This window comes from Centruroides vittatus, unplaced genomic scaffold (genome assembly GCF_030686945.1).
Source record: "Centruroides vittatus isolate TY-2023 unplaced genomic scaffold, ASM3068694v2 contig_1863, whole genome shotgun sequence".
Taxonomy (NCBI): domain Eukaryota; kingdom Metazoa; phylum Arthropoda; class Arachnida; order Scorpiones; family Buthidae; genus Centruroides; species Centruroides vittatus.
The window spans coordinates 1,235,310-1,260,103 of NW_027121147.1; the positions used below are offsets into that span (position 1 = coordinate 1,235,310).

Here is a 24,794-nt window from a genome sequence, read left to right on the forward strand (position 1 = left end):
GTAATATAATCGATAGATATTACTATATAAAAAATTTAAAAAATCATGTCAAGCGTGTAATCAGGGGCTGCAAAACCTGCCAGCAGCATAATTTACACAGAGGCCGAGCCCCATTTCAAGAAACTGAGACCGCTGATTTTCCCCTCCAGAAAGTGGCTACAGACATCATAGGCCCACTTCAGACATCCCAGAAAGGGAATAGATTCATATTAACCATAGTCGATATTTACACCCGCTATGCTGAAGCAATCCCCATCTCTAATCAGTCTGCTCAGGAGATTGCTGATAAAATTTTTGACCATATTATATGTCGGTATGGTTGCCCCAACGTCATTATATCTGACAGAGGGGCAAATTTTACTTCTGGTTTGTTCCAGGGAGTATGTAATGAATTAACAATTAAACATAATGTTACGACCGCTTATCGCCCGTCCTCAAATTCCGTATGCGAACGTTTTAATAAAACCATATGTGGTATTATTGCCCGGATATCAAAGGGCGACAATCGTAATTGGGACAGTTTCATTCACCCTGCTGCGTTCGCTTACAACAACTCAACCCATTCAGCGACTAATGAATCTCCAGCCTTTCTCCTGTATGGGTTTGACCCTCGTTTTCCTAGCGCGTTCCCAGAAGAAAATGTTGGGGATGTAGAACGCCAAGAAAGAGGTCCTGAATTTGTAGATAAGTTGAATGTGTTAAGGAGAACTGCTTACGAATTGGGGAGAAAGCGGAACCGAAAAAACAGAATAAGAGAAAACGACGGCAAAAGAATTAGTGTGTGGAAAGAAGGTCAGAAGGTGTGGTTGCTTCGAAAGGGTAAGCAGAGAGGTACGGGAAAATTTTCCCCAAAATATTTAGGGCCGTATAGGATTATTCGTGTGTTAGGCCCTGTAACAGTTGAACTTGGTAGTAATCGTATAAAGGAAAAATTGGTGGTGCATACCGACCGCCTAAAACTATGCTACTCCCCAGTATATAAAGAAAGTAAGAGAATAGCTCCTCGACATCGCGAAATGCGGGAAGCACCAGTCGAGGAAGAGGAATTGGAAGTTGGGGATCCATATGAATACCTGAGGATGGGGACACCCAACAGAGAACCAAGATCAGGTGTAGGAAACCACCAATCGAGAGAACAGGAGGGTAATAACGAGAAAAAAATTGTTAATAGTAATAAAGATGTGATAAGTCAACACCCGTATAATCTTCGTGGGTGTAAAATAGATTACCGTAAGTTGCATTACGGAGTTTGATTCTTAAGGGGGGGCATATGTGGCGATACGCCATATTGTTGTATATATATATGTAGCGTTAAGCCTAGTATTAAGTTTCGTTAATCCTTTGTTCTATGTCTGTTCTTCGAATTCTCTAGCGGTCTTTCCTTCCGGCTGGTGAGAACGAAATTTCATAGAATAACACCGGAAACAGGGTGTGAAACAAAGGCCCTGAGGCAAGTCAGGGAGCGTGGGTGAGGCATTCCGAAGCTAGCGTCGAGAAGAAGCGGACGAAAAAGAAAGTGGTCGTCGTCACGGATCGAGACAAAGTGCCGAGGTCGTCTACAGAAAAAGAACTGACATAGACGAAAACAAGAAGAACTGAGAGTTTAGCGATATAGACTCTTTCATTTGATCGGAGCGATTGAAAAGGACAACTACAAGTGACTGCGATAGAAGTCCCCATTTCGTCAAGAGTGAAGACCAGACAAGAAAGAAACACTGGGTACCCAGCATTTTTTTCTTCTATTCTTACCCTTTTGTTCTTCCCTCTCCTATTTTCTTTTAGATTATAAGCTAGTTTAAGATAGTTTAAGTTAACCCGTATTACCTCTGTGAGAGCTACAAACAAAGACCATTGTCGCGTAAACGCATCAATCCCCTTTGTATGTACACAGTTTTACCGCACTGACTAGATACAGTTGTATATATCAGCGGTGTATAGTTGGGATCACGAAGTATATAGTGTATAAAGGACCACGTGAAATAATAATAAAATATTATTCTTGTGTGTAAAATTTCGTATTTCTTTTGTTCGTCCTCATGTACACCACACTATTTCATTGCCGACCACTATATTAAAATTAATTTATTTGAATTTTATTTTATTAAAGTGTCTTATTGGCCACTCTAGGAATTTGGCCACCTGTGTGCATGCATGCACTATATGCCTATCAATTTTTTTGTCAAAGAGTATGTGTGTATGTATATATATTTCAACTACAATCATACATGTAACTTGTAATACAATAATTATAATAGTTTAAATATACTCCCTTAAAATCTTTGAAAATTACCTGTTATTAACGATCCTAAAAGTAAGGCAGAAATTAAGAAGAGATTGGCATATAAATCACTATGATTCAAAATTGATGATGCTATTGTTGTACAGAGTATTCCAAATACCTTTAAAATATTGCACATTACTTATATAGAATTACTTCATTCATTGCAAAATTAAAAATATATCTGATTATACCTGTGCTGATGCATTTAACAAACCAGATGATGTTCCTTCTGCTTCAGGGTAAGTAATTTCAGCTGCAAATTCAAAACCAAGAGGAAGATAACCAGTCATAAAGAAGCTGTTAATAAATAAAATATTCATATATCCATTTTATATATATAGATCATCAAACAGTTCAAAATATTTATGTAAATAAACCAAACCAAACCAATGAGATAAAAACAACAAGTAATGCCACTTACTAAAAATAAATGAATACAGTAGAGACTCGTAAATCGGCACCCCGGTAATCGGAATCGCCGGTAATCGGCACGATTTTCAGTCAGATTGTGTCGTGCTGAATTGAATGTTTTTGATACTAAATTTACTTCTAAAGTATAATTTTCATGTTTTTATATTCTTCAATATATTTATTTTGTTTGTACAAAATGCAGAAATAATTTTTAACGATACGATAGCCTCGATTATTATTATAAAAATTTTCGTAAAGGCTTAAAATCGACGAAAATTTAACACGAAGCGACACGCAACGGAGAAAAATTCAACACGAAGTGACATGCAACGGAGAAAAATTCAACACGAAGTGACATGCAACGGAGAAAAATTCAACAGGAAGCGACACGCAACGGAGAAAAATTTGAACATCGGACAGGTTAATATATTTTTTCGTACATAAACCGTAATCGGAACAAATCCCTAATCTGAACAACCCCAGTCCCCAATTGATTCCGATTTTCGGTTCACTACTGTATATAAAAACTGTCTATTGGAATTACTGATTAATGTGTTTAAGTAATGAGTATGAGCACTTTTGATAGTCTTCTTCAGGTAATATGGCAGATGGAGCATTATAAATCTAGAGATAGAACACATTTTCAAATTGCTCTTTGTGAACGAGCATGAAACATAAAAATTTAAAAATAAAAAATTATAAGCCATTACAAAATAAAAATAATACACAATTGCAATGATTAACAAAAATAGCAATTAATATACACAGAAATAATTGATAAGAATATAGAGAATTTAAACAAAAAACACTGGAACTCCCTTGTTACCAGTATATTCTTGTCACACAACAAATTTAGCAAGTTGAACACTGCAACCCATAGCTCTGGAATATCAAGTGTGGAAGGAGTTGCATGGGAACATTGATGATGATGAACAACATTCTCCTACCTCCGCAGCATTTTACCAGTTTCATCTGTGTGCTGATAATTAAATTAGCAGTGCACAGATATTTTCTGGATATTCTCTCAAGTTTGTTTATTTAGTCAATCGAGTAAAAAAATGCATTATTTCCATAATCTACTTTATTTTGTAAGAAGGAACTGGTCTTTGTGTCATGCCAGCCATCCTGTTCTTTATGTATATGACTTTAGAAAATTTGGGTATATACTACCACTAGCTCCCCAGCCCACATTGCATAAGATACTTTGCAATGATAGAGATGGGGTTAATCTTTTGAAAAGTCTGGAGTTTAAGCTGTATGTGGTAGAAAAGAAATGTATATTTTGAGATTTTTAGAGCATATAACATGCACCTAAAATGCACTTTTTAGTACTTAAAAATCCAGCTCTTAATTATAATATACAATAATATTTGATTTATGTAAAGGTTAGAAGTATGAAATAATCTAATAATCTTGTTATTTTTTTACCTGGGCAACACTGGGCTTATCTGCTAGTTTACATATATATATATATTACTTACATACATACGTATGTTTACTGCAGTTAGCCCTCAATGCTGCCATGTATATCAAAATTGTGTTAATTACAGTGGTACCTCAGTACTTGATCAAACAATTATGACACTCTAGAATAAATTTTCAATTGATATTTTTTGGCTGCAATTTGGAAAAATTATAAACCTATAAATTCCCATTGTTATCTGTCTCTGTCCTTCCTTAACCTGGAGAAAGAAATTAGATAAATGAAAGTTGAGATCAGATATGGAGAGCTCAGGTACAGTACAGGTGGTCCTGATTAACTATATATGAACATGATGTAAACCAGAAGTCATTTTATTTCAACTAAAAAATTTTTCCCTGAAAGGAGTTAAATAGGTTGAAGTTGGCATGGTATAAGAGTTTATTGTGTAATAAAATTTATTGTGAAAGTTCAGAGTAGTTTTTGACTATATCATAAAAAATAAATATTAAATAATGAAAATCATTATTGAAGCAAGTAAGAAATTTATGGAAAATATCTTCACTTTTATACAACACCAAAAAACAAATCTTGGATATAGTGTTAATTAAAATTGTCACACAAAAAGGGGCCGCTTTATTTTATTCCTAAGAAACAGTATCAATCCTAATTATCCATTACAGTGAACAAATACAAATTGAAATAAGGCTTATGAGAGAACGATTATTAAATATTAAGGAAAAAAGAAGAAAGGTTTGGATATCTCCCAATTAAAAATATGAAATTAGTTATTTTGACAAAGTTTCAATGATAGTAACTTGGTAATAATTTTGAATTATCATTTCTACTTTATTTTTAAAAGTGATTTAGTTTTGACCAAAGAATTTTAAACTTTTTGAAGCAATGTATTGTAAATCTTCAGTGGCGTGCTGTGACATTTGATGATAGGGAAGCTGTGTTTCTGTAAGAAGCCGACTTACAGGGGGCAATCAATTAATTGCTTGTCAAGGCCCGTTCGTATTCATTTGTTCGATAAGCCAGTAAAAACCGTATACTTCTTTAAATGTATTTTTATTAGATTATCTGACGTACTTAATAAATAACAGACGTAATTATATTGAACTTTCTTAGATTCGAATAAATTCCCTACGCCCTCTAAATGCCAATTCTTGCTTTGAGAAAAAACATATAACATCTATTAATTTAGATATATCTATTAATCGTAATTATCTTGTTATAATTTTCAATATTTATTTTATATTGTCTACCAATGTTAAATTCTATTCTGCTTTGATTTCCAAATTGCTTCAATTTTACGAAAGAATCATCGTTCGTCATAAATTTTATCGTCAAAATGTCGAAATTTTTTTGTCAACGTATTTATATTTAATTTAGGCATTGGTCTTTCTCTTTTAATAATGTTTTCTTTTTCATTATATGGTCTTGAGCCAAAACTTTTTTAAAATAAATTTTTTAATCACTAGCCACGACATAAGGGCTAAAATTAAAATTATAAAAACTTACTTGGTAAAACGAAATGTGTGACGAATATACATACCTACTACAAAAAATTCTTCAATTGTATGAATATACTTTTAAAGAAACTTATAATTAAATATAACTGTGTGAAGAAATGTACATAAAAATAACAAAATATTCTTTACTTTTTAAATCTTAAAACAATCCACTTAGTGAAATAACTCCCTACGAGTGGCAAATGAAGGAAATCAGAGACGTCCTGGTAGGTGTGCGGCGCGTGCATGCACGCAGGTTGCCAAATCCCGAGGGTGCCGATACCAGTCAATGTCAAATGCCTCTTTTGTCGCATCACTAGTATATCTCAAAGAACGCCACAGGGCTGTTGTAAATTTTAAACGTTTCTCACCATAGATGACTATTAAGTTTAACATATTTACATTTGTTTTCTAACTACTGTAATTCGTTTTAGTACCAGGTGTACACAGAAATCAGTTCTCCACTGTACTGAGCTAGTAATTGGTTTGGTTAAGCTTTTGTTTAAGTAAAATTCTGACTCTTTCGGCAGGGTTTTATTTATGTCCCCATTCCCTAATCTCTAAATTATTTAACTACTTCTTAGTAGAAATAAGTCGAAACCAGTTACCTTGTACTTGAATATCTGTAGTCTTGAGAAAACATTGGAAAGACAAATTTTCATGACAACGGATACATAAATTGTAAATTTAAGGAAAATAAATTCTAGAGCTTTTTTTGCACCTTCCACGTCTCATTCATTAAATTTGGTTGTAAATGACGCTGCCAAAGTAACAGTTAATTTTTTAACATTATACAAGAATTGTACACGTTTTTTCTGCATCCCCTTACAGATGGGACATACTAAATCGTAATATCACCGGTTTAACATTGAAATCCGTAAGTAATATAAGATGGGAGAGCAGAATAAACGCAGAATAAATATATCAAATATTTTAATGGAGTTTTTTTTAACTCCTGTCAACTATACAGAACTATCATAAAAACATGCCAGTAAACTCCTATCAGTTGGATTAAGTTATAAATCTAGTCTACAGTGGGCAACCTTTTTTATAACATAAATTTTACGTTTAGTGGGCCAGAATAAATTTTACGTTTTTTCCGCGGGCTGTAGTAGTTAATTGACGCCTTCTTGTGACTTGTAATTTTTTTAGCCTGCAAATATGAAATAAATAAATAAAAAGTTAATTACTACATTTATTTCTCTTATCGTTTTCGAAAATTACAAAAAATTGGAAAAATAACTATTTTTCTAATTTAATAATGTATTAAAGGTCTCGCGGGCCGGATAGAAACTTTTTGCAAGCTGTAGCTGGCCCGCGGGCTGGGGGCTGCCCGTCGTTGATCTAGTCTGCTCACGATTCCCATAATCAGGCGAGGGCGGCCGAATATCTAGCAGGCGGCTAACAGCTCAGAACCAGTCCTGGATATAAAATTAGATGCTTTACGCATGTGTCGCTTCTACTAGCTAAACTGGGTGAGGTTGGTGCTCTGTAAACCGCATGTGCCAATGCCTATATAATCTGGCTGATTGGAAACTGACCTGGTTTCGACATTCCTTCTGCAACTGGATTATTCGAATATACAATAGCAATCTTATCGTTTTTTCACATGTAGTATAGAAATTTGTAAAAGATACATAATGCAGTTATAATAAAATATTAATTTTATTTAATTAAAAGTATGTTAAAATATGAAAATTTATACTTTATAAAATACAAGGGAAGGTCATTGGAAGGTAGAAACAGCGCTTCCATCACTTCCAATGACAGCACGCCACTGTAAATCTTTACATCAGCACAAAGTATCATTTAAGTTTTACATAAAATTTCAGTTTTTAAATATTGTTAAAATTTTGCATGTTTTATTTTACGTTCTTTACAAGGCAAATATTGACAGCATTATATAAAATCATTTTTATGACTTCTAAATCTAAACTTTATCTCATGGATTTGGATGATTTAATTAAGCAATCTTATTTAAAATAATCACTTTTTAAGCCATAAAATATGATGAAAAATAATAAAATTTTTAATTTTATAAGAAAAAATCCATAAATAAAAAAATTAACTTCCAGTAGAATCTCATTTTAATGAATTGCTCGGGACACCGAAAATCATCCGTCGTTCCGAAAATCTGTTATATAGCAAACAACAAATTTCTGACACTCAGGAAAATATCCATTATTCAAAAAAATTTTTCTTTTTTAAACCCCCTACATAAACACCTTCACTCTAAATTATTCAGTCTCATGAAATTTCTATCCTTTATTTTATATAAACACACATATTACAAGATTGTACATTATGCTATAACAAAGCTGACAAACTGTATACGTTATAAGCCAAAAAGCAACAAAGTACGCATGATCATTAGCACTTCACAATATGTTAAAAACTCACCCATATTGGTTTGCTTTGATTATGTGATGTTTCTGGGCTTCTTTTGGTGCACCGCCAGTAAGAAATGTTACTGTTACATGAGCACAATTTTAAGGTGCGATATTCCTGAACACATATCTGCAACAAAGATGCAGCATATACGCATACCTGGAAGTGTTAAGCCACAAGTAGTTTCCCTCCACTAATCAACGCACTACAGAAGGGCACTATGCAGAGCTGCAATGTTAGCAGTGAGAATTGTGACGATTGTGTGCTTAGTTTGCACAGTGTGCAATGTATTTTTTTAAATGCAGTATCCAGAAATATCCAATTATTAATTAAAGGTTGGAAAAAAAAAGATGTTTACCAAAGATAGAGCTAGAAAAAAAATCCATTATTCTGAGTTACGGATCTGCTAAAAAGAGGTAAAATTACATTGATTTGCCAGGAACTGGGGAAAAATCCGTTGCTCCGCAATCTGTTAAAATGAGATTCTGCTGTATTTAGTTTATACGAGGCGTGTTTTCAAAGTAAGTACCGTTTTAATATAACGCCGCTGGAGCGCTGCAGTCGGCACTTAGTGTATGCGCGCTGTGTACCTACATCTGTTGGGAAGCCACAAACGCCATTACGGAGCCAGTTGACTGTGTTTACTGTTGTTTGTGTGTTATTGAAATGCCGCCGCTCATTGAGAATCCTGCTGACTGCAAAGTGCGTGCCGTTATTAGTTTTCTCAGTGCTAAAGGCTCGAAAGCTGCTGAAATTCATCGCCAAATCAGTGAAGTTTATGGTGAAAGCGTTATGAGTGATGGAATGGTACGAAAATGGGTTAGGGCCTTTAGTAATGGCCGCACAAACATTCACGATGAGGAACGAAGTGGGCGACCTTCAGTCATTATCGACGATTTGATTGGAAAAGTGGACTGTAGAGTGAAAGAGAACAGACGATTCACGATTTCATCTTTATCTAAAGAGTTTCCTGCAGTTTCAAGAAGTGTTCTCTATGAAATTGTGACCGGACGATTAAATTATTGGAAGTTGTGTTCCCATTGGGTGCTGAAAATGTTGACAGAGGAGCACAAAACCAAACGTTTGGCCAGTGCATTGACTTTTCTTGAGCGCTACAATGACGAGGGAGATGATTTTTTAAGCCGTATTGTTACAGGTGATGAAACGTGGGTAGCCTACGTTACACTGGAATCGAAGCAACAATCCATGAAATGGCAACATTCATCATCTCCAAGGAAAGTCAAGTTCAAGCAAACAATTTCTGATCAGAAAATCATGTGCACGGTGTTTTGGGACAGATACAGAGTGTTGCTTGTTGATTTTTTGCCTCATGGTGAAATGATCAATTCAGCTGCATACTGTGAGACTTTAAAAAAACTGCGCCGTGCAGTACAAAACAAAAAGCGGGGCTTACTGAGCAAGGGTGTTGTTTTGCTCCACGATAATGCTCGTCCACATACGGCAAATCAAACTCAAGACCTAATCACATCATTTGGCTGGGAACGATTAGACCACCCTCCATACAGTCCCGACCTAGCGCCGAGTGACTATCATTTGTTTCTGCATTTGAAGAAGCATCTGGCAGGGCAGCGCCATAACAATCACGACGAAGTCAAACAACCGTTCTGCAGTGGTTGTCTCATCAGGTGGCAACATTCTTTGAGGATGGAATACAAAAGCTGGTCCCACGATACGATAAGTGTCTCAATATTAATGGGAATTATGTAGAAAAGTAGTGTAAAATATGGGCTTTCACATAAATAAAAATTTTGTTAAAAATGTTTGCTTGTTTTTTTATATTTCAAAACGATACTTACTTTAAAAACACGCCTCGTATATAGTTAATATATAGGAATCAAAATAATAAATTTTAAACATATAAAATTATAGAACTGAAAATTTTAAAAAATAATAATAATAAGATAATCAAATGCATTTATTACTAAAACATTATTGAAATTTATGAAAATATAAAAAGTATAAACTACTTCACTTACCCTAATAAGGCTGATAAAACAAAAACCAATATTAATGAATTGAAGTGTAATGTTAATGTGAAAGCTATCATTCCAACAAGTGAAAGAATATATACAACAATAGTCGTCTCTCTGAAAATAAAACATTGCAAGCATAATTATAATTACAGTATTTAAAAACAGTACTTAACAATATATTTGCAATATTGTATATATCATAATGAATAATGAAACTTTTTTTTACATTATTTGAAATGTGAAATTTCATTAACACTATTGAGTCAATCAGAACAGAGTATATTGGAGCAACTATCTAGTCATTAAGCATAAGAAAGGGCATCAAGCTTCTCAAGGGTCTTAATGGCACACTCATTAAATCAGTAAGTGTCTGTACAGTTCAACAATGCACTGTAATCCTTCAAGTCTGAGATAAAACACACATTAATAACTTTTGAAAAGTTAGAAATTCATAGAGCCAACAGAAGAAATGCATGGAAATCATTTTTGAAATTATATAGTTTACCATCTTTATTTGATGTAAATTTGATTGGAAGGCATCCATGACATTAGATTTTGTTAAATTCTGAATGTTTGTTCTATTTTAGAACTACGTAGTACAGGATGACGGCTACTTAATGTAGTTGAAAATGTTTGTATGTTATTAAACTTGTTGATAATTGTGCAGGGGACCTATTCTGAGCTCTTCCGATAACTGAATGAGAGCGATACACGGGACATTCGATAAGTTCTCTTAGCGAAAGGCAGTTAACGAACCTTAGACAAATCGCTATTCTGTGCTCCATGTAAAGTGGGTATAGGATATGCACGTGGTGAATGATTCAACAAGAGAATATAACACACACAAATGTTCTCGTCACCTGTGTTTATTTACTTTACAGGATTCTTTCACAATTCCGACACTCCTCGTTCTTTCACTATTAACCTTTTCTACATGTAATTCCTGCAGATACTCGGGTAGAATCGTTAAGAAACCTCACGACAAAGGAATATTCACCGCGTTACAAAAATAAGGAACTAAGACTAAATACTTAAAACTACTTATACAAATAAAAAAAAAAAGAGAGAAGAAAAGATAGACAATAGGATAGTTGGATATATAATGACAGAAAAGAATGGGTACCCAAAGTGTCGACGATCTTGGGGTGATGGTGGCGAATGCTAGATTATTAACTTTCTGCGTTGTTGATTGTGGACGTCTTTCCGATCCTCTCAGTAAGCTTCTCGAAGTCCCTATATCGGGATATATTTCGGATTCCTCTCGAACGCTAGCTTAGGCTTATCGTCTCCTTTGTCCTCCAGTCGATGCCAGAACAACCTGGATGTCTTCACAACACATCCTATCTCTTCAACGTCCCAGTCAAAAAGTGACCTCTTGTCCTACTCTTAGCCCTCAGGCTACCACCTTTTCTTTGTCTTCTAATTAGGTCACCACCATTTGAACAGGGAAGGGTTAGGGAAGACAGAAGTTTCTAGGAAAGGATAGACAAAAGAACTAACGAAGAGAAAGAAAATGAAATAAATACTAAGAATACTATATACACCTATCCCTCAATTTACACGGAAGATAGGTTCCTGAGAAAAACGTGTAAATCGAATTTGTATCTTTTTGAATGTAAAACCGTGTAAATTGAAAAGTATGCAAAAAACGCGTAATTTTGTTGTTTATTAATTATGAATTTTTTTCAATTTTTTAAAAAGGTACATAAATCAAACAAAAATATTGAAAGGCAAAAAAATATATTCTTTTATTAATTTCTTTACAGATCTCCAGCACCTCCAAATACTTATAAGCGGATTGCCAGGGCCTCTCTATCAACTTTAAAGACGAAATACAACTTTCGAAGGCATGGCAAGCAATGTACGACCCAGCGTTATAGCCGCCAACGCATGCGCAGCGATGTGTTTATAGTACACATCTGGAGTGGGGGTTGGAATGTATCCGTTACGGGAGTTTAGTTCGTAGGGTCACTCTCTACTTAAATCCCACCTGAAGAAGGTCCTAAGGGGCCGAAAACGTTTGTGGATAAATATATATTTGCGAAGCTATTTAAGGTTACTAGAATGGACTTATTTGCTCTTGCTTCGTTTTCTTGCGATGGATTTTATTGTTTAATAATTGCGTATCTAGTAACAGTATAGTGAAAGACTTCATAAAGGCTCTCTTAAATTTTACTGTTCTTCCACAAACTCCTCCTTTGCTATGCTATTGTGAAAATTCACAAAGAGCTCCCTCTTGCTTCTGCACCACATGACTGAAGGGTCAGCACCATGTCAACATTGCTTACGTCAGGACGGACACCATTGTGTCTTTTAGGGAAGACACAATCTGTTATGGCCATTTGTTTGTTGTTTCACACGAAGACAAAGAATTGCACTCTATTACAGGTTAAATAAAAAAAGCAATTTTATATAAAAAGTTATCTAGTGGCAAAACAAATGATGATAAGATGGTGCTGTTTTACTCTAAAATGTAAAATTTTATTATGCATTTTGTAAAATTATCTCCATTTCATCATTTAAATGCTTGAATTTCCAATATGGTCATAATTTGTTTTCTTTCAAATCTTTTATATTTAGAAAAACATATTAGATAAAGTGTGTCTGAAAGATTTAACTTCATTAACAAAGTACCATAATAGGTCAAAAAAGAAAACCTACTGTAGATATATTTTCTAAAAACGTTAATACACAAAACAAATAACATTTTTGTTCATTTTGATATAAATCGACTTTAAGTTACACTCAATTATACTTGAGTTTATTATTTTTAAATCTTTCAACAAAGAAGGAGTCTTCTATTTAAGAAACAAAAGTTTTCCTAGTTAGAATTATCCATTGTGGCCGTTAGCCATATTTATGCATATATTTTTATTTTAGGCTTAGTATTTTCTTTGTTCTTTGTCTTTACTATTCTAGAACTTTCCTTCTTAATCCCTTTTCCCTCAGGTGGCAGAGTTCTCAGAACGAATGTTAGAAAACAAAAGATTTAACAACTCGTTAGGGAATCAAAAGAGTGGGAAAGCTCAGATTTTGTGGAGACCTTGTCGTGGCAAGAGGTCCAGTCAAATCATGCTCGGGATTGTGGCCAGTGCAATCAGAGGCAACTACAGATCTTCCTTGAGAGTACGATAGGATTTTTTTTGTTTGATATCATGGGGGTTTAGTTTTAGTAGTGGCCCCAATCGATGAGAATAAATAGGGAAAGCAGATTCCCAAAACAACGGTTTTGAAGGCAAGGAGCTTCCAGAGTCAAGGAGTCCAGTGTACAGAATTTAGTGAAGATACTCCAAGCAAAGTAAACTAGTAAGTGAAAGAGTTGATAAGATAAAGTGCTGAAACCTTCGAATATCGTCCATTGGTGATCCATCCGAGGTATATGACTACAAAAATTCCCATGTTTTTCCTTCTTCTCCCATCTTTTTCCTTAACAATCTGCCCAATTTCTCTGTCTCTTTAGTGTGTAATTAGGTTAAGTTATAGGCATGAGTTTCTGAAGTAATATTGTCGCACGTTCGAACTGATTATTGTAAAGAACCATGCAATTGTTGTATATGAAAACAAAGTCTGTGAGTTGGGATCTTTTTTTTTTATAGAACCTATACGAAGCAAGAATAAAATTGATCTGTTACAGCTATCTTACAGTGTTGTCTCCCTTCTTGTAATTCCGTTTGCAGAACTACCTGATAATCGCTTCGTATCTACTACATCATGTAATCAATATTAAAATACATTTCTAATGTTTCTCCAAAGTCTTTAGAACATTTCTCTTCCACTTAATACACTGGAGAAACTAGAGGAATAATCTAAAAACTTTAGAGGAACATTTGAAATGCAGTTTTCTCTAACTGGATGGTTTTCACATGAATTACATAGATAATTTTAGCTAGGAAAACTTGTTTTTTAAATAGAAGATTCCCACTTTGTTGAAAGATTTTTATTAAATAAACTCAAGTACAATTGGGAGAGTAATTTTAAGAAAACTGCTGCAAAAAAGATCAGTTATAAATCTACTTGTTAGCATATAAAAAAAAACTCACTTAAATTTGTGTGTTAAATCCAATATATAACCACAAATAACAGATCCAAGCATTCCTGTTAGAACAATTGTTAAACCCATCCATCCTGCTGTTTGTTCTTCACCCTGAAAAGTTCAAAAACATTAGTAAGTCTGCAAGTAATAATGTAGTATATGCTTTTATTCTAACCATAGTAATTTACACAGTAAATTGCTAAATTATATTTAAACAGGTTTGTTTATAACAACAAATTAAAAATATTAATATCAAAAAATCTTAATAAACATTTCTATTTTTACTGGATTTAATAGAATGAACATTTTCAACCATGTCGAATGGCCATCTTCAGGTTCTATAATGGAATTAATGAATGAAACAGGAAGCATATTTGAAATTAAAAACATTTAAAAATTAAAAATTTACATAGTGTCACATATGCAATAGCATAAAATATATTAAATAAAAATAGAAAACAGGAATAAATAATTAACAAGAAAAATATTAAATATAAATTAAATTAATAAATACAGTGATATATACAAATATTGCGAGTAAAAACAAATATAGCAAAATGGTAATAAACAAAACTATAGAACTTCAAGTAATGCTCTCCAAGCATGTGACATGACTACAGAATCTTGTAGAGTCAAAAATAACTCCTAAATTCAAACTTTCCAGCAAATAAAAGTAAAATTTTAAAGTTCGAATGTTTTCGGCCACTAATTTTATTGGCCCTCTTCAGGAAATATAAAATGGAAAAAACCTTTCTATAAATAGAATGTAGCTGCCTTATAAATTTTTAAAAGATCAAAAACAGCTGTGATGTATTGTGTATGACTTATATTATGAGTCTAGATAGTATTTCCATGCATTTGATAAATGAATGACGTCTGTGTTGATGCAGGTTCCACTCCTGCTCGCCCTGTAGATCTTGACTGCTTCTAAAATTCTAATATTTTGCCGGTCGAAGAACCTTGTGTATTAGCTTGGCCTGGTGTGGCGATAGCTTTGGTCGTACATCCAAAGGTCATTACCAGGTGGAACACTGAACTCAACAAACTAGCAACCTGACCTTCAACCTTTTTCTTGGCTTGTGACCTCACTTTGGATTCGGACCTCGCTGTGTACACACGTGTTTTCCATTCTATGTCTGACTTGTACAATCGTGCCATATATCGTATATGTAATAAATTTAAGTTTTTTTTTTATGTAGCCTTGTTTTGTATATCGTAAATAATTAAGTACAAGCAGCTCTACACCTGGTCCCAACAGGGAGAAACCCCTGGATTGCTGGCTTAATGTGCTTAAGCAGTATTAATGTTTCCTATTAGTACATCATATTTATGATCCTTTAAGTCTGGCTTGCAGTGATTTGTATGTTCACCTATGTACAAAAGTATTCTGTCAAACCTCTCATGTAGTGGGATGTGGTAAATCCCAGGAACCAATGCGTTCTCAGTGCTGTCCTTCACATTGGACAGAAAGCGAAAAACACTGGGTTTTCTTCTGTACATAACAGTACGTTTAAATTATTTGCCATCCTTCTATATATATACTGTATATGCAAAGCAGTGACGGTTCGTAGTGTAGGACCACCCAATTTGCTTCTGCTTTGTTAACATTGTTTGAGGAACATGAGCCAGAAAGTAATACATTTTGGCACTACATCAAATGAAATAGAAATTGGCTCAGATCACAGATCATCATATTGGTCAAGGCTGATAAAAGCAAGGCAGTCGTAAGTCGATAGATTGCAACACTTCATAATGGACACACAATGTTAGCTCTTGGATACCTCGTATATAATAAAGCTACAAAGTCTTGTCAGTAGGTTCACACGTACTGGCCTTGCAATCACACTTGGCCTGCAGCAAGTGGTGGTAAGCTCCCCTGACACTCCATGCCTGTTTGCCTTTGCTAAAATGCACAAACCCGGTCAACAATTACGTCCAGTGATCGATAAAGCCAGATCCCCTATGTTATTATTGGAGCAACTGATACGTCACCTCTTAAAGCACCATCTTCATTCATATACATATACGATCTTTGATTCAGGTGCACTTCTCTCCAAGCTTGCTGCCATTAATTTAAATGGAGACGAATATCTTACTGTGTTCGATTTTGTTTCCATGTTTCCATCTATACAGTTGGAACGTTGTTTTTGCTATTGAGGAATTTCTTTCTAAGCTCTACTCCTGATGCTCAATCATACCTTTCTCAGATATTAGAGCTTACTCACTTATTATGCTATTCGTCCTGTTTTTATTTTGATGGACACACCTACATCCAAAAACGGAGTACCCATGGGTAGCTCCATTTCAGGGGATCTCTGAATTGGTCCTACAACAATTGGAGCAGCAGTCATTAAAAAACATCAAGCATAATATCCTTCTTTACATCCGTTATGTGGATGACATTTTGATTGTATGGAGAAGATATTGGGGTGGTATTAAAGGAGTTTAATAATAACAGATATGGGTTAACACTAAAATTGGATCAGGAAAGCTGTAATATCGTTAATTTCTTAGACATCAAGATTCAAGTTACAAGTACACCACCACAATTTACCGCAAAGCTACTTATGCTCCCCCTATTCATACCTGCCAATTCAGCGGACCCATGATCATATAAGGTATTCACATTCCATGCACTAGTAGCCAGAGCCTACTCCCATTTTACAGAATTGTCAGATACCAACAAGGAACTGGAGCATCTCAAACAGGTAGCATCCAACCATGGATATGGCCACACTTTTAACGACAATCTAGCATCCAAATATCTGGCTCAGTCATCTAGCAATGTTAACAAAGCAGAAGCAAATCAGGTGGTCCTAAACTATGAACCAGTGCTGCTTTGCATGCATGCCAATATATAGAAGGATTGCAAATAATTTAAACATACTTGTTACGTACAGAAGAAAACCCAGTGTTTTTCGCCTTCTGTCTGATGTGAAGGACGGCACTGAGAACGCATTGGTTCCTGGGATTTACCACATCCCACATGACAAGAGGTTTGACAGAATACTCAGAATACTTTCGTACATAGGTCAACATACAAATCGCTGCAAGCCAGACTAAAGAATCACAAATATGATGTACTAATAGGAAACATCAACACTGCTTTAGCATGTTACGCCAGCAATCCAGGGGTTTCTCCCTGTTGGGACAAGGCCAAGCTAATACACAAGATCCTTCAACCGGCAAAATATTAGAATTTTAGAAGCGGTCGAGATCTACAGGGCAAGCAGGAGTGGAACCTGCATCAACACGGACGTCATTCATGTATCAAATGCATGGAAATACTATCTAGACTTATAATATAAGTCATACACAATACATCAGAGTCGTTTTCAATCTTTTAAAAATTTACAAAGCAGCTATGTTCTATTTATGGAATGGTTTTTTCCGTTTTATATTTCCTGAAGAGGGCCAATAAGATTAGTGGCCAAAAACGTTCAAACTTTGAAATTTTAAGTAAAAATTAAATACAGGAACATGGCCAGCGTTATTCACATTTAATAAATATAAAATATAAATACAACTTTACAAAGTTGGAACTTTGTCTTGTCTTTACTTCCGCTGTAAACGGCGAAAGTAAAGACAAGACAATGTGAATAACGTTAGCCATGTTCCTGTATTTAATTTTTACTTAAAAATGTGATATTTTAACTGTGGCAATAACACCAGAGGACGCTTTTTACCTGTTTTACATTCATTTACGGAGGCAGTAGCCTCAAGAGAAAGGTTGTCTCCGAGAGACTGTGAATTCTAAAGGACTGCTGATGGTGTGAACGGCGGAAGTAAAGACAAGACAAAGCTCCAACTTTGTAAAGTCATATTTATATTTTATATTTATTAAATTTGAAATTTTACTTTTATTTGCTGGAAAGTTTGAATTTAGGTGTTATTTTCAACTCTACAAGTACAATTCCAGTTTTTGGTAAAATTGTATTTATTACAGAATCTTTAAAGTTAATTGCAGATCCTTTCTTACTAGCTTTGGAAATAGTAGGAAACTTGAAATTTATAAGAGCTCTGCAATTTAAAGGTTCTGCAGTCATATCACATGCTTGGAGAGCACTACTTGAAGTCTTATAGTTTTGTTTATTACCATTTTGCTATATTTGTTTTTACTCACAATATTTGTATATATCGCTGTATTTATTAATTTACTGTGTGTTTAATACTTTTCTTAGAAAATAGGAATAAATAAAATATATTAAATAAAGCATGTTAATTATGCTCCTGCACATGTGACTTGCTATAGAAATTCGTAATTTATTCATGCAGTGTGTTCTCATATTTATGTTGCTCTTGGCTAACATTTCCAGTGACATCATCATTTGGTAAAAATCCATGAGTTACTTTTTGTAAGCAAAATGGAAAGTTTTGACAGATAACACTGTAGAAAATTCCATAATTGTTGCTTTTCATGCTGAAGGTTTATCCTCTCATGAAATAATGCAAAGAATGCATCATCAATCAATAATTGTGCATTTGTTACAAAGATGACATGAAAATGGTAACACAAAGAAAAGCTGGATCAAGAGAAACATTGAGTATGTTGTGCAAGGATATACAGTATTAATGCTGAGGTGTCAGCCTACAAGGACATACTGCAAGTTTTACTGAACTGGAAATAATGGAGAAGCAGACAGCCATAAAAGCAAGTGCAATATGGGTTTAAAAGCCTACTGTTCACATAAGAAGCCATTATTGACAAGTAAATTGAGCAGATAGTAGCTTATTTGGGCAAAAAAAGAAATCAGAACAGAGGTTTTATATATTAGGATTCCGTTGTATTTTTGGACAAACCCAAATTCAATATGCAGGGATCTGATAGCATATAATATGTTATTCATAGAAGAGGTAAAGCCTGTAACAAGAATTGCCTGATACAAGCAGTAAAGTTTCTGGTGAACCAAATGGTGTAGGGATGCATATCCAGTAAAGGTGCCAGCTGCCTACACTTTGTAAATGGTTGATGAATGTTGAGTGTAACAAAAACATCTTAGTTGTTCTTTGATTGTTGAAATTAGCTTGGCAATTTCATGATGAAATCCTACATCATCTAGAATTACTCTGCACCATGTCATTGCACCAAGATGGTGAAGTGTAGTGTATCCTCTCTCTATGATCTGTGTAGCTGTATTGTGATGGGTAAAGCCCCCCATGTAATTATGTATATTATTATTATATTTTTATAAGTTAACGTCTAACATTGATTCTACTAACCCTATCGTTTCTAACTATTTTACTCATTTACAAAAATATTTTCCTCATGGCGAGTTTTGGGCTAGTGCGGAGTCACCTACCCCATGTCAAAGGGCAGGAGGACAATTTTTGACCATTGGAGAGACGACTGCGAGACGAGAAGCATGTGGTGAGAAAGAGATGAATGCCGATGAGAAAGGAACGAGAGAGATAGGTTCAGAGGAGTTGTATCAAAGGACTAGGACAGGGGTCGGCAACCTGTGGCTCGTGAGCCACATGCGGCTCTTTAGTTCCATAAGCAAATATTATTTATTTTATCAAAAAGAAAAAAATAAACATTTAAAAATCGTTCTGAATCGATTAACGAGGATTAGGCACCGATTCTATCTCTCAGTCACTTGTACTCGCTTTTCACGGCACCCCTCCCCCGTGACATGCGTCGTCACTGTTGTCAGTCCGTCGGAAGCTCTCGAATGATGCCGTCGTCGGATGTTTCTATGTAGGTTTTAATTCGTTTTCGACACAAGACAATTTGGCATCTTCACCAGTGCTTTGGCTGTGACATATAGTTTGTTGTTTCAAGTAAAAGAGTTAGAAGCGAATTATCTTCTCAAAGTTATGTACATATATATTTATATTAATAATAAAAAAACGGAAGTAAAGGTAAGTAACATAATAAGTATTATATTTTTAAAATACATATTATACATATTTTTTTCTAAATAAGATACCTAACTACTTTTTTGAAGTCAATAAGAATTGTCAAAAAAGAAACAAAGTACTACTGTCGGATATTACTGCAAAAGTGTTTTTATTAAAATATATATTTAATAAATTACCTATTTTATAGCTTTTATTATTTAAAAATTAGCGTTAAAATAATAATTATAAGTGTAAGTACCTATAAATTGTTATTTAATAAACCTATTTTCGAACTCTGAGGATCAAAGTAGGTAGGTATTTGCAGTTTTAGATTGTTTGTATGTTTGGCAATTTTCATTGATTTCGGCATAGCTGGGCATAACACCTTTACTTGTAAACTAAGTATCTAATATTTGCCAAAATAATAAAAAAAAAACTAAAATGTGCAGACTGCGCCGTGATAAACACATTCTGACAAGTCCGTTCGTGCCAGTCGGCGATCACCGCACATGGGAGGCGACCACAGATGCGACGAAACTATGTACTTATAGTCAATCAGTACGTGAGAGAGTGAGACAAACAGTGTTTCGTGTCTAAATTATTTATTTTAATAATTAAATTATTACAGAATTATTTATTTTATTTAGGTAAGTATTTTTAATTGGGAAATATCGTTGTAAAATGTTTTTTGATAAATTATATTTCATTATGCCCAGCTTCTTGTATGTATTTACTTAGGTATACGTTGACATAGTAAATAATTGCAAAACTTGTCATCTGCTGTTTTGGATCCCTAAATAATAATTTTAAAAATTCTATATTACAGCTTCACCGCAAGCATGGCATCTACAAAAAAAAAGAGAAGAACTGAAGAAGAGCATCGAGAATTCAATCGGGATTGGACAGAGTCGTTCGCTTTCATATGCAACTCAGATGGCCTTCCGACTTGTCTCATTTGCCACGAAAAACTCGCACACAATAAGAAATCAAATTTAGAGAGACACTTCACTAAAAAACATACTCAGTTTGCTAGTAAATATCCAGCCGGCGAAGAACGAAAAAAAGCTGTCGACGAGCTCCAAAAACAAAAACAGCAATCAAGTTCCATGTTAAGTAACTGGACGCAATCTACAAGTAATGTTAATCTGGCAAGCTTCGCGGTATCACTAGAAATTGCAAAAAAAGGCAAACCATTCACAGATGGTGAGTATGTCAAAAATTGCTTCATACGTGCATCTGAAGAACTGTTTCGTGATTTCAAAAACAAACCAGAAATCTTGAAAAAAATCAAAGAATTGCCACTATCTGCTAAAACAGTACAAGATAGAATAGCTAAAATGTCTTCATATGTAACATATTTGCAGGTGGAAGATATTCAACTTTCTTCTGCCTTATCACTTGCTATAGATAAGTCTTGCGACATAAAAGACATGGCACAAGTTACCCTTTTTGTCAGGTATATGTCTTCCCAAGGTCCAAAAGAAGAACTTCTAGGATTGCTACCGCTCTCGGGACAAACTAGAGGGGAAGATATAGCGAATTCCGTGCAAAAATGCCTTGAAGACAATAAGATCGATTTAAATAAAATCGTTTCAATAGCAACTGATGGAGCCAGAAGTATGACAGGAAAAAATAAAGGGGCAACAACGATTCTTCAGAGCAAAGTAAACCACGAAATTCTTACGTTTCACTGTATAATACACCAAGAAATGCTTTGTGCCCAAACATTTCCGGCAAATAGTTGAGGTCATGAATTTGGTAATCAAGATTGTTAATAGCATCTTGTCAAAAGCACTCTACCATTGTCAGTTTAAAGAATTCTTAAAACGAAATGGAGACTCAGTATTCAGACCTCCTTCTTCACAATAAAGTGCGATGGCTTTCGAAAGGTAAGGTGTTGAAACGTTTCGCTTTGTGCTTGAATGAAATAAATACATTCCTAAATGAAAAAGGCATTAATCACCCTGAATTAGAGAACAACAAATGGTTGCAAAAATTTTACTTTATGGTGGATATCACAGCGAAATTAAATGAGCTGAATCTAAAACTGCAAGGAAAGGGAAACCCAGCCTATGTTTTGGTAGAAGAATTGGTTTGTTTTGAAGAAAAATTAATTCTTTTTGCAGAAGATATTCAGAGCGGTCAATTACTTCATTTTCAATTTCTAAAGCAATATCGCGATAAAACCAGTGCAACTGTTGACACGAATTACTTCAGCACAGTTATAAAAAAAATTAAAGATGAATTTGCTGACAGATTTGAACAATTCAAAACCAACAAAACCACTCTAGCATTCATAGTAAATTCTCTTAACACAAATAGTAACGAAATCCACATTGAACCATTTGGAATTGATACTGGATCTCTAGAAATGCAATTGATTGATTTAAAAAGTAAAGCTTTGTGGAGTGGAAAATTTACAGAGTTGAAAAGCAAGTTGGAAGAGTTGGAGGTCCAGAAATGTATGTACGTAACGCAACAAAAGTGGACAGCTTTAAAAGAAATGCCGCGACTTGAGGCACTTACATTCGACGCATGGAATAGTCTTCCAGATTGCTACAGTGAGGTGAAGAAGTTGGCATTTGGAGTGCTGACTATCTTCGGATCGACATATTCGTGCGAGCAAGCGTTCTCTTGCATGAATATAATTAAAAGTAAAGTAAGAAGCCAACTAACAAATGAAAATTTAGAATCGTGTCTGAAACTTAAAACAACAAGTTATGAGCCAAATTTATCGAAACTTTCTAAAACCATGCAAAGCCAATGCTCTCATTGAATTTGTTTGCTCAATTGTTTGTTATTCAAGTACAAGTTAGTGTTGTAAGTAAATGTTTAATTAATAATAAAGACCTTTAATGACAAATTAAAAAAAGCAGAAGAAAAAAAAACACAGAACACCAGGTTTTGGGTTACACCCCAGCATACTTAAGTAAATGTTTAATTGTTTTAATTTTTTACTTAAATAATAAGTAATTATCTAATAATGCCATATATATATTATCTAATTTGTTGTGAAAAACACTACTTATATATGAATAAATAGATTAGTTTTTTTTTTTAATCAAAAAACTTTATTTATGCGAGTACTATTTATTGTTGGCAAGAAAAAATTTTGTGGCTCTTTAAAAACTTTGAAATTTTGTAAATTGTAATTTTTGACTCTTCCGACTCAAAAGGTTACCGACCGCTGGACTAGGACAATCAAGATATAAAGGAGATTTCATCATTGGATATTTCGTCCCATCAAAAGATTTTTCACATGGTCAGGTTGTATTCTCAATCGTAATAGACTTCGCAAATCGCCCAACTCGTCAAACAAAGAAAAGGGGCCCTCTTCTAATGTAACTGTCCTATATTCTTTTTTTTATCTAAATAACAGTAGTCTTAGTTTAATTTAAGTAAGTTTAATTAGTATTATAAGACGATTTGGACGGATTGTGAACCGACCACTTTCGGGGCTCGAATGTGCAACCAGATCTACAAGCATTGTGAACGGGAAGAAACAAACGGTTTGAATTCTGTAATTTACATCGACTAAAAATAAATTGTTATTACTATCGTTTATTTGAAATGTGTTATCCGTGGTATATTATTTATATAACGTGGTTCTCATTAACCTGTCACACCACAGTATGCTATTTTTGTTGTAAATATAAATTTAAGTTTAGTTTAGTATCCTTTTTTTTCTATTCTTTGTCTCATTTCCTTCTAGAACTTTCTCGCTTTGTCTTTCTGGTTCATTATCTCTTGGGAGGTATTACCAATTCCAAGAAAGGTGTACGTAAACAAAAGGTGAGGCAAGGCCCTGGGGCCGATGAACAAAGAGAAGAGACTTTTGGTTGGAACTCTCAGTGAGGACGAACGGAGAGAAGGAAGGCACCAGATAGCTAGTACGACAATCAGAGACCACTATGTTTCGAAAAAGAGACTTGGACTCGAATTCCGAAGAATAAGGGCGTAATTAGGGTAGCCACCTGATCGAATTTTAGACGATTGAAGGCTACGTTCACCCCAAGGAAGCTAGTGAAAGAAATTGAAAGGAGTGCTGACAGATAACACGAGGAGCAACGTCCCAAGAAAAGCATCAAACTAGTATCTCACCCAAGTCTTTGAAAAAACAGGAAAGTCCTGGGTATTTCTACCTTTTTTCTTCTTCTATTTTCCATCTTCTCTTCTTTCCTTAGTTATAATTAGCATAAGAATTAGTTTGTAAGTTTCGGCCCACGTGTAGTTGTCGCGCTCGATCTTTTGTTTGTTAGGATAGATTGTAACGTGTGTGTGTGTATAGAAATCACTTGTAGTTGTTGGGATCCAAAGAACCTGTTTAGAGCGAAAATAAATTACTTTGTTACGAGAATAAAATCTAGTTATTTATTTGTACTATCCCACTCGCTGGACCTTGTACTTGTCACCCTAAACTTCACATCTGTTAGCATTATTGTAATTTAAACAGACAGACACACATTCTTGTTTAGGTAAAAAAAAATTCCTACAAGAGGTTCAGATCAGATGCCTAATATGGTAATAATCATATCTTAACCTTATTGAAAACTACTAACTTATTAGGGATGTCCCAATTCAGGTTTTTGATAGAAGAAAAAGTTCCAGAACATATGCTCCCATTTTTGTTTGAAAAGGACTTGATTCAACAGAAGACTTGATCACCCCTTTGTTCACTTTCATTTGTCTTTCTGTATCACTTTCACCCTCTATTGGTAAAAAAATCCTATTGCATATTACATTTAAGATTAGTATTAATACTTATTTTTAATTATTTTATCCTCTTTTCTTGTCTTTGTGGTAGATTAAGCCTTTGGTTTTACTTAAAATATTTTTTTTTGTGTTTTTCTTTTTGTTTAATTTTATTGTATCATACTTGAGTGTTTGTCAGGATTATGCTTCTTGGCTGACA

General features: G+C 34.4%; 1 protein-coding gene across 2 annotated transcripts in view; it reads right to left on the reverse strand.

The window, feature by feature from the left end:
- Window positions 1-24,794, reverse strand: part of LOC136970007 (uncharacterized MFS-type transporter C09D4.1-like) — an 89,653-nt gene that overhangs the window by 5,367 nt on the left and 59,492 nt on the right. For both annotated transcript variants that reach the window (XM_067264366.1, XM_067264365.1), the window contains 4 exons: window positions 14,049-14,152; window positions 10,012-10,122; window positions 2,473-2,578; window positions 2,291-2,399 (listed from right to left, as the gene is read on the reverse strand). In XM_067264366.1, the coding sequence (XP_067120467.1) occupies window positions 2,291-2,399; window positions 2,473-2,578; window positions 10,012-10,122; window positions 14,049-14,152 (430 nt within the window). The remainder of the gene's footprint in view (window positions 1-2,290; window positions 2,400-2,472; window positions 2,579-10,011; window positions 10,123-14,048; window positions 14,153-24,794) is intronic.